We start from the raw sequence: 14,488 nt of genomic DNA on the forward strand, positions 1-14,488 counted from the left end.
ACAGCTGTTCTAGTTAATCTAAAGCAAACCTTCCTCCCTTGGCAGGGAATAAGGCCCCCTGCTAACACTCTTATGCTGCCCTCTGGCCATGCTGTATCACATGGCCCTGCATGCAATTTCCCCACCCAGATTAGGCCCTTGGGCCAAAAAATTTGCCCACTCCGATCTAGTAGCTCAGGTGGGAGAAGTTAGGTAGCAGTGCTAACAGCTTGGGGTTCAAACCTGACTGACAATGCAGAAAAGAGTGGGTGGGGTTGCTGCAGTTGAACAGAATATCATTGTTTTTCCCCCCGTTTCCATTTAAAAAATAACTAGGAAATTTCAGTACAAAATCCATGTTAAAATAACATTTGGGTTGCAGACTCAGACACTCCAAAGCTAGGAAATGCCAAATGTATGTTTACCCATGCAACTTAAATTCAGCCCCCTGTATCATTACGATCTTTAATTACATGATCACATACTGGTTCTGCACAGGACTCTGGCCTCATTCAGCGCACAGGGCGGATGTACAAGGGGGTGGAATTATGTTTGCGTGGGCATCTGTCAATCTGAATTTTCCAACATTCTGATGCTTGGCTTTGCCATCTAAATAACGTTCCTTTAATGCAGTTGTTCTGCATGGAATATGTATGACTTTTACCTGGCGAGTGTCTGTAACTTGACCTTTCACAGTGGTTAGACAGTTAATTCCCATCTCATCATGATACAAATTTCTAATATGAAGCCTATCATCAGTGCAGAATTTCTCTGTAATTTTCCATCAGGGAATTGGTCCCGGAAGAAAACTAAAAGGGACTCGGACCTGCAAGAATGTCGTGGAAACCCAGAAGCTCAAGGGACCTCATCAAAAATGTTCAAAGAGAAAGTTTTGTGCAAACAAACCAGAAGATCCAGCAAACTCTCCAGCGACCCTGATCTCCAGAGCTGCAGCACGGAAGAGAAGCTGCTGAAATGTACCGAGTGTGGGAAAAGCTTCACCAGGAGGCAGAATCTGAGCACGCACAAGAGAATCCACACTGGAGAGAGACCTTACGAGTGCAGCGAATGTGGGAAGAGGTTCAGCCGCATGCAGCACCTCGTGTCGCACCAGCGAATCCACACGGGAGAGCGACCCTACCAGTGCACCGATTGTGGGAAGCGCTTCAGCCAGAAGTCCAACCTCCTCACGCACCAGATCATCCACTCGGGGGAGAGGCCCTTTAAATGCATGGAGTGTGGGAAAAGGTTCAGCCAGAGAGTCTACCTGACCCAGCACCAGAAAACCCACACGGGAGAGAAGCCGCATAAATGCCTGGAGTGCGGGAAGAGTTTCATCCAGAGGAAGGTGCTCCTGACGCACCAGAAAAGTCACGCCGGGGAGGGAGGGCCCTACCTATGTGCCGACTGTGGGAAATGCTTCACCACACGGCCAGGGCTGAGGTATCACCAGAGAATCCACACTGGGGAGCGCCCATACCCCTGCACCCTGTGCGGGAAAGGTTTCGCCACCAATTCCCGCCTGAAATATCATCAGCGGATCCATTCAGGAGAGAGGCCTTACCAGTGCAGCGACTGCGACAAGTGCTTCCGGCACAAGTCGGCTCTGGCCTCCCACCAGGGCATCCACACCGGTGAGAGGCCTTACAAATGTACCGAGTGCGGGAGCAGCTTCCGCCGCCGGAACGGGCTTGTCAAGCACCAGAGGATCCACACGGGGGAACGCCCCTACCCGTGCACGGAGTGTGGGAAGAGCTTCAGCGCGAGGAGCACGCTCACGGATCACCAGAGGACCCACACTGGGGAGAGACCCTACAACTGCAGCCACTGTGGGAAAAGCTTCAACCGGGTCTCGCAACGTCGCAAACACCAGAGAGTCCACACGAAAAAGCGACCGGAATGTGCCGAGTGCGGGAAAAGGTTCCGGAGTGAGAAGGAGCTCGCCACGCACCAGAGGGTCCACACTGGAGAAAAGCCATACCAGTGTCCCCAGTGTCAGAGGAGCTACCATCGGAAGAACGAACTGGCCAAGCACCTGAAAAGCCATGCAGGGAAGAAGCCGTAACCTCGTGCTTATGGAAGCTGGGTGTGAACAGCACCACACTAGACATGTACCAGCCCTCCGGGCCCAGCACTGCCTCATTCCAGGAGTGTCTCCAAGAGACGTATCTGTGAGTTAGGAATGTGGGGAGGAAGAGGGAGTGGTCCTGGGAGGGCAGGGTGTGGTCAGGGAAGTATCTCCCAACTGCTGCCCCTATTCAGGGCCTGAGCCAGTATTCCAAGGTGCAGGCGGGGCTGGAACCCTCTATTCTTAATACTGAGGGATCTAGCTGGTTCTGTATGATGCATCCAGCCTCTCTTTCACCAGACTCACAGAGCAAGGCAGTCTGGGAATTGTAGGCTCCAGAGAAGCCAGGACTGTAATAGGCCCATTGAGGAAGGGCTGGGGTGGGGTATATAAGAATCTGCCTTCCTTCAAATGTGGGAGAGACTCAGAAGAAGCCGGGAGGGGTCTCTGATAAGAAGGGGCAGCTTATCTATTGTTTGGTTTGGTTTGCTCATTTTACAGAGACTGAACTTTTGATTTAGGGGTTGTCTACACACGTTTGCACCAGTTTAGTTAAACCAGTACAAGTCCTGCATGGACACTCTTAGTTAAGTTTATTTGGGCTTAGATTAAATCTGTTCCTGGTCATTTAAAATAAATGAAGTAAGCCTGGTTTAAAGAGAGAGAAAAGTGTTCACATGAATTTTTGTCCCTTTTAACTAAAGAGGATCAATATCAGACCTGTTAACTGGTGCAACTGAGCATGTAAGCATTTGGGATTTGAAATGCCTGTGGGACATTCCCTACCTCGAGGGGGTGGGGGGGGGGAGGAGGACTGTCCGAATTCCAGAAAGCTCGGGGAATGAAAAGCCCTGAACCACAGACTGGGCTAAGGGAAAAGGTTTTGTTTTAAAGGAGGGCCATGGCTATGGCTCCTTGTTTCGTTTAGCGGAGTGACTGGCCTCCCGTGGCTCCGCTCAAGTGGAGGTGGAGAACTCCGTTCTCTTAAATGCTGCCTCTTCTAAGTGCTGTAACTTGGATTGCTTGGAAAGATACCTATGGAAACAGATGGGGAAAGTTTCCCTCTGAAGTTGAATCTTGCACAGCCCCTGAAAATTCCCACGAGAAATGGCTGCTTTGTAATAAACATGCTCTGGTTCAACCACAGAATATAGGCTTGGTGCGGGGATTGCAGGGTTGGGTTCTGGGGCTAGGCTGTGCAGGAGGCCAGACTAGATGATCACAACGGCCCCTTCTGGCCTTAAAATCCATGATTAGACCTTTAGCCGTGTGGTTTGTGCAGAAGGAAAAGAACCCTGAGTAACTTTTCCAGGCGAGGTTTGTACCCAGACCTGGCTCCCCTTGATTGTGAGCTCCCAGGATAGCAGCCACTGAACAGATCAGTGGAACACACTGTAACCCTTGGAAACGAGGTTGGCACCAGGGAAATGGTTAACATTGGTGGAGGAGTTGATAGAGGCGGGGGCAGCCAGTCTGTGGTTCAGGGCTTTTCATTCCCCACTACTGGGTCTTAGTGTCCACCCTCTTGTTTTCCTATCCCTGTTCTGACCTTTCCTGCAGGCTCCCACAGATGGCTGCTCTAGCCTGGTGAGTCTTCCTTGGGAGGGAATCTAGTAGTTAAAAGTGAAAAAACCTCCAGCCTGCCAGACCTATTAGCACAACACTGAAACTGTTGAAGAGACATTCAAGGGGTAATAAAGCCATTTAACAGGCATTTGCCAACCCCAAGGTATATACTGACATAGGGCTTGGCTACACTGGAGAGTTGCAGCACTGGTAGTGGGTTTACAGTGCTGCAACTTAGTAACCATCCACACCTGCAAGGCACATCCAGCACTGCAACTCCCTGGCTGCAGCGCTGGCTGTACACCTGGTCTGCTGGGGTTTAACGATTGCAGCGCTGGTGATGCAGCGCTGCTCGTCAAGAGTGGCCACCAAAAGCGCTGTAATTGGCCTCCAGGGTATTCGGAGGTATCCCAGAATACCTGTTCAGCCACTCTGCTCATCAGTTCGCACTCTACTGCCTGGCCTCAGGTGACCCGCCCTTTAAATGCCCCGGGAATTTAAAAAATCCCCTTCCTGTTTGCTCAGCCAGGTGTGGAGTGCAATCAGTCAGTGAATCTTTCCAGGTGTCCATGCCTCTACACGCCAAACGAGCCCCAGCATGGAGCAATGGTGAGTTGATTAGCCTTCATTCAGTGTTTGGGGGGAGGAAGCTGTGCAGTCACAGCTGCGCTCCAGCTGTAGGAATTACGTACCTATGGGCAGATATCAAAGTCCATGGGAAAGGGGCCATGAGCGGGACGCGTGCAGTGCAGGGTTAAAGTAAAGGAGTGCGAGTGCCTATTGCAAGCCGCAAGGGAAACCACCTCAGGTACTGACCCCCATGACCTGTCGTTTTTTACAAGGAGCTGGACGCGATACTTGGGGGTGACCCCACTGCCAATCCGAGGACCACGATGGACAGTTCAGAGCAAGGAGAGGAGAGGGAGGGGAGGGGGGAAACCGAGAGAGTGAGGGTACTGGGGTGGGGGAGACACCCTGGGGAGTCCCAGGAGGCATGCAGCCAGGAGCTCTTCTCAAGCCAGGAGGAAGCTAACCAGTGGCAGCAGCCGAAACTTGTTGGTGAAGAAGAAGCAGAGGGAGCAGGTTCCCGGTAAGCAGCTTTTATTTAAGGATGGAATGTTTTGGGAGAGGAGGAGCGTTATGGCTGCATGCATGCATGCCTAGATGTGGAAATGACCCATTGATGTGGTCTATCACATCGTGGTAATCAGCCTTGTAGTCTCTTCAAAAGTTTCTGCCAGAGCGTGGGCAATGCGCTTGCGCAAGTTTATAGGGAGAGCCACTGTGGTCCTGTCCCAGTCAGGCTAACGTGTCACGCGCGCACTGTGCCGCGAGGTGGTGGGACCATTGCTGCACACAGGCAAGCTGCATAGGGGTCAGGGCGGAATCTGCATTGCTGTAGAAGACCCTCCCTTGCTTCCCAGGTAACTCGCAGCAGTGAGATATCTTCCAGGATTAAATCCTGTGGAAAATGTAGGGATAGTGTTCACTGCAGGTCCCCCCACAGCTCTCTGCTTTCCCCAACACACAGAAACCCCAGTGCAGCCCTGAACCAATCAGTTCCCCTTCCCAGGTGAGCCGCGGCAGTGAGATGGCTTCCAGGATTAATTAACTCCTGCACTCATTACCCCTCACTGTGTCCCTCTGTGCCTGGGCAAGTCACTTCCCTTCTCACTCCGTTTCCCCTCTGAAAGAGGGACTCTCATGCTTTCTGTGGGGGATAAAGTTTGTCCGATGCCTGGGAAGAGGTCCAGCGTTACAGAGCTCTGCCAACGAAACGAGCGCAGCTGTTCTAACTGGAGGCGAGAGGACGAACGTGAATTCCACCCAGGCAGCTTAGAGGAGCTAAATATTTCCTGCTATTAAGCGTGTCTCACTTTCTTTGCTGGGCGTTTGGTTTCGTTCCACCACGAGGCTGTAGCCTGATGCTACAGAGTGGAACACCTCAAAATGCGTTTCCCTTTGAGGATCAAAATGTGCCTATAGTTGGCAGGTCAGAATCAGCTGCTGTTGCTCTCCGAAAGCACCTGCCAGACAGCTAAGAATTAAAGAGCTGGGTATGGCTCGAAAGCTTGTCTCCCCAATAGCAGCTGGTCTGATAAAAAACATCACGTCCCCCACCTTGTCTCTCTAATCTCCTGGGATTGACACAGCTACCACACCAGTGCCATTGAGGCAGTTCTGTTCCATATCTGGGGCAGTGATGGGGGGGTTGTGGGGGCTATTGCCACCCCAATATTTGCCTTAGTCCTCCCATAGCCGCCTGGCCAGCAGCTGCCACCAGCTCTGGCCACCCAGCTCCCGCCGCTGGGGCAGTCTCCCCTTCTGTGGCTGGCATGGCACTGGGGGAGCTTGCCCAGCGCTAGAGGTGTGTGCCCCCAAGTGGGTCTCCGCTGCGCAGGGGGGAGGGTGCCTCTGGCTCAGGAGTAGGAGCTGCAGCTGCTTCTGTACTGACCAAGCATTCAGGCTCCTGAGGGCTTGATTTAAAGAGACGGCGCGCTGACACACTCAGGCACACAGGCCCCACACACACACTCTCTCTCACACAGTCTCCCACATGCGCTCCCACAACACACACACACACTCTCTCCCTGCAACATGCACAGTTTCTCTTGCTCTCACACCCTTGCATTATTGTTACTTCTTGGTACTTCCTGTGGAAATGCGCAAGACGCACACATTCTGGTGTCTTTCAGAGTCCATTCAGGATCCCAGGGCTGTTGTTTCAGTTTCTGGTTTGGTCTGTGCATTTCATAATTTTATTTCTCTCTCATGCTTCAATTGAATTCTTTGAGTAACCAGTGCTAAAACGCCTAAGCTGTCCTGGCTGGGGTAATTATCATTGTTACATATTGTGCTTTTTCATTTACTATTTAAAGTCGTACAGTCAGATAGTAACAATATGTGTCTAGAATGTAAATTTAGCTTGTACTCACCTTAGCAGTGCCTGTATAAAAAAAATAGCTAAACACGAACTTCAGACACTGTGCAGATGAAGGTTGCTTATTTTCAAATTGTATTTTTAATTATATCTGTAAAATAATTTAATACAGATGAAAATACATGTGGTACCATGTCTGCTGCTAATAGTAATGACAGCGTCAAACGTTAGTGAGTCATGTACATGATTGAGATCAGTAAACAAATGCTGAATTAATCAGAAAAATAAATTTGTGTTAATAAAAGAGAAAAACTTAACCACATGTTAAAATTAAGTAAATATGTTTATAGTGGAGTGAGAAACAATTGACTAAAATAGAGTAGATAATGGCAGTAACACAGAGTGTGTCTGTAAGCAGATTTTATTTATTTTTATTTATCTCTACTATCAGTAGTGTACAAAGTATCAAACTTGTGTTGCTGATATCTGTGTTAAGGCTCCAAAACTGACACCTCAAGGTTTGGGATTGGGAGTATCGTGCTGTATTATCTCCTGATTGTTCTAAATTTACATATAAACTTAAAATGTGGCTTTAATTGGTGTATGTTTGTTTTTTTCTTTCTTTATATAGGAATTAGATGCAGGGCTCCTGTCAGCTAATTTCTAATTATGATCTGCAAAGAAACTAGAGTTTTCAGGTGCCTAAGTAGCTCTTGGAATCATGGATAAAGTTGTGAGGCCGCTCCCGCCATCTGAAATGGGGCCCTGTAAGGAGGATTTGTGGAATTTAGGAAAAAAGGTACAAAAATTATGGGATATGTATAAAATTATGGTATGGTGAATGCTGCATTATGGGAAGCTGATCCCATGTTCCCAGTCACCTCTGTGCGACCGTTTGGGCCCCAGCATGTGTTCCCAAAATACAGTGCTGTGGACGGTGATGAGCTGCCCAGTGGGATACATACCCATTATGCACCACGCTCTGAATCAAAACACGCGCTCCCGGGCATATGCTCACTACTGACACAAGGAGCCAACTAGGCACGTGCACAAGTGACATACTAACTCCAGCACCTGTATGCTGACATAGTGTAGCTATGGCCTTAGATATATGAATTGTTTGGGAGAGGTAACAGCAAAAGTCTGAGGCGAGGCTGAGATTCACTCAGGTGTTTAAACTCCTACTTCTGTGGATCTGGGCCTCCTGCATCTGAAAGGCTCAAGATCAGAAGGGCACATAAAGAGAACCCAATCTCATTCATTTTTTTAAAATGTCATGACTTGAGGGTGCATAACTCATGATTTTTGAATGTGTGGTTGTCAAGCAATCTTGGGGCTGTAGAGGTGTGTTCAGTACACTGTGAAGGCCAAAACTATAACTGGGTTTAAAAAAGAAGTAGATAAATTCCTGGAGGATAGGTCCATCCATGGCTATTAGCCAAGATGATTAGGGATACAACTCTATTCTCTGGGTGTCCTTAGCCTCTGACTCCCAGAAGCTGGGACTGGACGACGGGGGATGGATCACTCAGTAATTTCCCTGTTCTGTTCATTCCCTCTGAAACACCTGGCACTGGCCTCTGTCAGAAGACAGGACACTGGGCTATATGGACCATTGGTCTGATCAGTATGGTGGTTCTTATGTACAGTAAAAATTATAGTAGATTTTTGCCTTTGAGAAGGATTTAATGTTCGATAGTATGCTGCCCTTAATGAATACTTGCGAAGCTGGTTCAACACACGTGGAAAATCACTGAGGGCTGGACTGAGAGACAATATAAGAGTTGAGAAAGGCACTCCCCATTGGTGGATGAAATGAAAATGAAGATGTTTTGACACCAGGCCAGGAAATCTGTCAGACCGGAAATCACATGATCCAACAGAATACATTTGTGCGAGAAAAAGAAAAAAAATTGAATTAAAAATTCCAATAGAAAAATCACAGTAAAATATAGGAAGTGCAATACTAGAAACACAGGTGTCATTGCTAAAACTACTAGCAACTAGTTATTTATAAATATTTTCAATTATTATTTGCTATTAAGCTATAACTTAAATAGCACAATGATACCCATCTGCACAATGGTGACAAAGGTGAATGATGGAAGTGCTACGAGTAATAAGAATAGTAAAAACATTTTTTAAAAAGTAAATTAGAAGGAGCAAAGCGATATTTAAAATTCATTACAAGAAAGTGCAATTCAGGAAATCAGCAGCAGATAAGACACATTTGTGAACTGCTAGGAGATGTTATGCAGACATATACTTTGTCCTTTGTCCTGCGATGACTGCAGGGCCTGGACTAGATGACCTCTCAAAGTCCCTTCTAGTCCTATGATTCTATATAAACTGATAAGGGATTCAATACTCAAAATATATGACACACGTTTTGGGGGTGGGGGCAGGGGGATGGTGCATGTAAACTGTGCAGTCAGTTTCTGCCCCCTGCTCATCCCCCCCACTGATTTGCCCCTTTGAACAGGACTGGCTCTAGGTATTTTGCCACCCCAATCACGGCAGGCAGGCTGTCTTCGGCAGCTTGCCTGTGGGAGGTACCTGGTCCCGCGGATTTGGTGGCCCGCCTGCGGGAGGTCTGCTGAAGCTGCGGGACCAGCGGACCCGCTGCAGGCATGCTGCCCACCCTCGCAGCAACTGGCAGAGCGCCCCTCGTGGCTTGCCGCCCCAAGCACGCGCTTGGCGTGCTGGTGCCTGGAGCCGCCCCTGCCTTTGAAACCCTGTGAATGGCAGGCAGCAGATTTTAATCCCAAGTACGGGCACAGGGAGGGCAGTGGCTTCAGCAGATATTACTGAGCATGCTCGATCTATTTGCACATGCTCAGCACAAGTAAAGCAACAAATTCTTTACAGCCGCTGCTCTCTGGCCCTCCCACTCTGAAGGCAGGCCCACCCCCGCCAGCAGCAGCGCAGAGGTAAACACAGGCGATGAGGGGGTGGAGAGCAGCCCACGACCCACATCCAACCCACCAGGGCTTGGTGCCAAGGGCAGGTGGAGGCTCGGGGGCTCCCCACAGCGGCCCAGACTGACCTGCTGCAGCCCATGCTCCTGGGCCCTGCCCCCCTGCAGCCAGCTCCCCCTTGCCCAGGCACAGCTCACGGACTGCAAGCGGTCGAAAGGCGGTGGAAGCTGAGGAGCAGTTGCAGCCCTGAGCAGCAAGAGGACATGGGAGTGTCACAGCCACCTGCAGCATAGAGTCGTAGGACTGGAAGGGACCTTGAGAGGTCTCTAGTCCAGTCCTCTGCACTCACGGCAGGACCAAGCACCATCTATCACATCCCCGACAGGTGTTTGTCTAACCTGCTCTTAAAAATCTCCAATGATTGGAGATTCCCCAACCTCCCTAAGCAATTTATTCCAGTGCTTAACCACCCTGACAGGAAGTTTTTCCTAATGTCCAAGCTAAACTGCCTCGGCTGCAATATAAGCCCATTGCTTCTTGTCCTGTCCTCAGAGGTTAAGGAGAACCATTTGTCTCCCTGCTTCTTGTAATAACCTTTTATGTACTTGAAAACTGCTATCAGGTCCCCCCTGTCTTCTCCTAAACTAAACAAACCCAATTTTTTCAATCTTCCCTCAATGTTTTCTAGACCTTTAATCATTTTTGTTGCTCCTCTCTGGATTCTCCCCAATTTGGCCACATTTTCTGCGTAATGTGGCACCCAGAACTGGACACAATACTTCAGGTGAGGCCTAATCAGAGCCGAGTAGAATGGAAAAATTACTTCTCGTGTCTTGCTTACGACACTCCTGCTAATCCATCCCAGAATGATGTTTGCTTTTTTTGTAAGTGTAACGCTGTTGACTCATATGTAGCTTGTGATCCGCTATGACCCCAGATCCTTTTTTGCAGGACTCCTTCCCAGGCAGTCATTTCCCACTTTGTGTGCAACTGATGGTTCCTTCCTAAGGGGAGCACTTTGCATTTGTCCTTACTGAATTTCATCCTATTTACCACAGACCATTTCGTCTAGATCATTTTGAATTTTAATCCTATCCTCCAAAGCACTTGCAACCCCTCCCAGCTTGGTATCGTCCGCGCACTTTATAAGTGCACTCTCTGCCATTATCTAAATCATTAATGAAGTTATTGAACAGAACCGGACCCAGAACTGATCCCCGCGGGACCCCACTTGTTATGCCCTTCCAGCATGACTGTGAACCACTGATAACTACTCTCTGGGAACGTTTTCCAACCAGCCTTGCACCCACCTTATTGTAGCTTCACCTAGGTTGAACTCCATTATCCTTACTGTGCTGTTTCCCCTCCTACCATTCAAGCTGTTCTCTCCCTGTATGTGCTGTAAGAATACAAGTTCCCTGTATTCTTCATACTGCAGAAAAATGTTGACTCCAACTGTGACACTGGCAGTCCGGGTGCCAGCTCACGCCAAGGCCCCTAGGCCCCAGCTGAACACAGACCATGCATAGCTGGAAACCAGTCTGGCTCCCCTGTGTGTTAATGTTGTTCAAATAGATGTTAAGCTTCTAAGAATGTGTTTAGTGTTTAGACTTTATGAAATGCTTGTAGGCTGCTGCACGTATTGATCTCACTGCTCAGTAGCCCATTGTACGGTGATTGTGTTTGCATTGTAAACCTCTATCTCTGTAAGTCACCACACAGGAAAGCAGCATTACCAGTCAGCTGCAGGGTTCTACAGATGATGCTTGGTCCTGCCCACCAAGGAGGCCCACTGAAACCAAACGAGCCATCGTGTGAATGAGCCCATCAGCTCGGACTCTGGGGAGAAGGGGATAAAAAGCCCCAGCAAGAATAATTTGGGGTCCTCCTGCTGCTTGAGGTTTGGGAGGGCACACATTTCTAAGCATGAGGAAGGGTGCCCTGACTGGGGTGCCCGGGTTAGCCCTAAAAGATGTACAGAGCTGCCATATTACAGCAGCTCTATCACCTTTTGTAACTCATTTCTGTGGGTATGTTTACCTGCTTTAACCATGTAAATAATGCTCATTTCTTTTCCTTACTTAATAAATCTGTAGATCGTTTACTCTAGAATTGTCTTTGGTGTGAGATCTAAAGTGCAATTGACCTGGGGTAAGTAACTGGTCCTCTGGGACTAGGAACGACCTGAATATGGTTGTGATTTTGGGTGTAAGTGATCATCTATCACACAGGCAAGCTTGCCTGGGCGGCCAGACAGACCAGAGTACCCCAGGGGATGGTCTGTGACTCTATGGTAAGATAGTTACAGTGCCTGAGGAATTTACACTTGGTTGGTGAAATCTCAGTATAGAACTCACAGCCAATCTGGAGTTTGTGCCGTGGTTTTTAACAGCCTGCCCTGAGGTTGGTACTCGTGCCCTTCCAGACAGCTCAACGGGGGGCAGATACCCTGTATTCGACATACACCAGTGAAAGATTGAAACCCCCTTTCAGTGAAAAACAAAGCAAAACTGGTATCAGCAAGACCTACAGCAGACTAGTTACAAGCTGCCTTCAACCTAAACTTTGAGGTGCCCAGATACTCATGGACTTGAATGGGGACAGATGGCAAAAAGCTCCAGAAATTCCACTAACATATTCAGTGTTACGTGATCTGTACCATCAGTTGCAGAGAAGGCCACGTTTGGTGCCTACCAGAGCACTACTGGTACCAGAGGCACACTGCCCCCTCTCCTTAGTGATGCGCCTCTATGCGGAGCCCTGGCACCACCCTGCTGCCCACCCTACAGCACCACGAGCCTGAGACTGGAGTCAGGAGCAGCTCAACTTCCTTGTAGGTCAGAGGCGAATGGGAGGCAGCAGACACTGGCTGGTATTCTGCCGCTGGTAAATGACAGCGCCCCCCAAAAAGGTTGAGAGACGTTGCTGTAAGTTCATAGGGGCCTGCCTCGTTTAGCATTTTTACCCATCCTGTTGCAAATGTTCTCTCATCACTAGCTCCAGTCTTCAGCCTTGCACAGCAGCACCTGCTGCGTATGTTCAATCCCCTGAAACTATATTGGCCTGACAAGTTATGATACAAGTGTTGCCGAAGTATAAGGAAAAAAAGAAAACAGGACAGGCCCCTCGCTTGTTGCTCAGGGGAGGGTACAACACACCCAGGATAGGGTTACAGGTTGTTTGATCCCATGTCCATGTGATTCTCACCAGGAACTGGACTACATGGGTATTATACCACTACAGTTCTGCCTGTCAACTTTGCCATGTAGACAAGCCCTCACTCTGTGCCCCTTCTCGGAGTGATTTGTGATGAACCTGGGAAATCAGCATCTCAGCTGTGCAAGGACAGAGAAGAGCCGGGTGGGGTGGAAAATGGAAACATTTACTAGGGAGCTGAAAATTTTGTTTTCGAAGTACTCGTGTAGCTGCCAAATCTCTTGGATGAAGCAGGAGTGTGAAAAACCATTGCCGGGGGAAAAGGGCTCCTTTATTTTATTGTTAATTGCCAAGTTCTAGCTCCAGAGTCTGGCTCTTTAGACAAACAAAGTAGAAAATAGAACAGGCCCCGGGGCTTTCCCATTCCCAAGCGCTTTTTTCCAAACATTTCAAAATGCTTCATTACTATTAAGTCTCACAACGCTGCTTTCAAGGAGCCGAGTTTTACTCTGTCTGCAGCTGGAGACAGTGGACCACAAAGAGATTAAGCAGCTGGCTGGGGTCACGCACACAAATACCTGGGGTGTCCTGACCCCAGGCCAATGCTTTAGATACAAGTCCCTCCTTCCTTCCTTGTGGAGAAAAAAATGGAGTCCAAAATGTCTCGGCTGGACTGACCCTCCCAGCAAAGACTTGACAGCAAAGCCCCGAGGGCTGTGGCAGATATCCCGGGGAAGGAGTTCCCCCAGTGAGGTCCCTGGTCAGAAAAGACCTTACCCGTAGCCCGTCTCAGGGGAAAGTCAGCCAGACAGCACATATCACCCTGCTGAGTTCAACGGCCTTAGAGAGACAGAGGGGAATAGTTACTGGGTTGTTATAGTGGTTGACTGCGGTGGTTACAGTAGCATCTTTCCCAGCCAGGTCACGCACAGCAACTCCCTAGAGCATCACCGTCAATTTGACCAGAGCTGTAGACCCCCCTGGAAGCCCTCCTGGGCCCTGTTTACTGATGGACTCAGACCTATGAGCTGCAGTTTCCCTGCATCTTTAGCAGGTCCGAGCCCTGGTTCATTTAGGAGAGGGTCACTTTTCCCACGAGTCTGTGCTTTTTGTCCCATGCCCCAGTATCCCTGTAAAACCATATTTACCAAAAATAAGTCTCTGACGTGTCAGTCCCCTACTCAGACCCCTAGACACACTGTCCCCAAGAGTACACTGACTAGTACTGCTGCCACCAATGCGGTGTGGGGGGGGAGGCTGAGTTAAGGTGGCAAATGAGACTTGACACAGCTGAGCGCTAATGGAACCCAGCTCTTCTTTTCTGCCACTGGATAAAAATGCAGGCAGAGGGCAGAGGAAACAGAGAACGCAAATCAGCAAAATTGATTCCATGAAGCAACAGCAGGTGTTTCCATGTTACACACCTGCTGCTGCTTTAATGCCGAGCCTCCAGCAGAACAGACACAAGAAGCTAGACCCAGCAACCCTCTGATTCAGAGCCCCCCTCCTCCCCTGCCCCAGAAAGGCCATGGGGAGAGCAGTCAGCTGAGGGTTACTCTGAGTCCCTCCCTTTCATTTCAGTACAGTGTCAGCACATTCTGACAGAACAGGGATACTGCCCAAAGCGTCCAAGCCACCCCAGCTAAACGGATTGCTCTCCCGTCCCACCGCTAACTTCGTTAAGGGACGAGCTGCAGCCAAGCTCAAGTGCTAGATAACCCTCCCAACCCCCTCCCGTCCACCCTGCATCTGAGCAATCAGGAAATAGGTCACCAGGACAGTACCTGATCTCCCCAAGCCCCAAGGGATCAGCGTCAGAACTCAGGAGCTCACGGCTCCTAGGCTGCGGCTCACAACATACCTGCCTCTGTGGCTACATTTCGTGAGCTGTTCGCTCTGAGGCTATGTCTACACTCCGTG

At 49.3% G+C, this 14,488-nt stretch overlaps 2 protein-coding genes across 4 annotated transcripts in view; both read left to right on the forward strand.

Annotated features, from left to right (window-relative positions):
- The window catches only part of LOC142046279 (uncharacterized), a 19,290-nt gene extending 15,944 nt beyond the window's left edge, over positions 1-3,346 (forward strand). For all 3 annotated transcript variants that reach the window (XM_075062089.1, XM_075062090.1, XM_075062091.1), the window contains exon 4: positions 768-3,346. In XM_075062089.1, the coding sequence (XP_074918190.1) occupies positions 768-2,044 (1,277 nt within the window). In that variant the 3' untranslated portion in view covers positions 2,045-3,346. The remainder of the gene's footprint in view (positions 1-767) is intronic.
- Positions 1-14,488, forward strand: part of LOC116828393 (uncharacterized) — a 666,188-nt gene that overhangs the window by 348,713 nt on the left and 302,987 nt on the right. The gene's annotated exons all lie outside the window — the stretch shown is intronic.

Source organism: Chelonoidis abingdonii, chromosome 2 (genome assembly GCF_003597395.2).
Source record: "Chelonoidis abingdonii isolate Lonesome George chromosome 2, CheloAbing_2.0, whole genome shotgun sequence".
NCBI lineage: Eukaryota > Metazoa > Chordata > Testudines > Testudinidae > Chelonoidis > Chelonoidis abingdonii.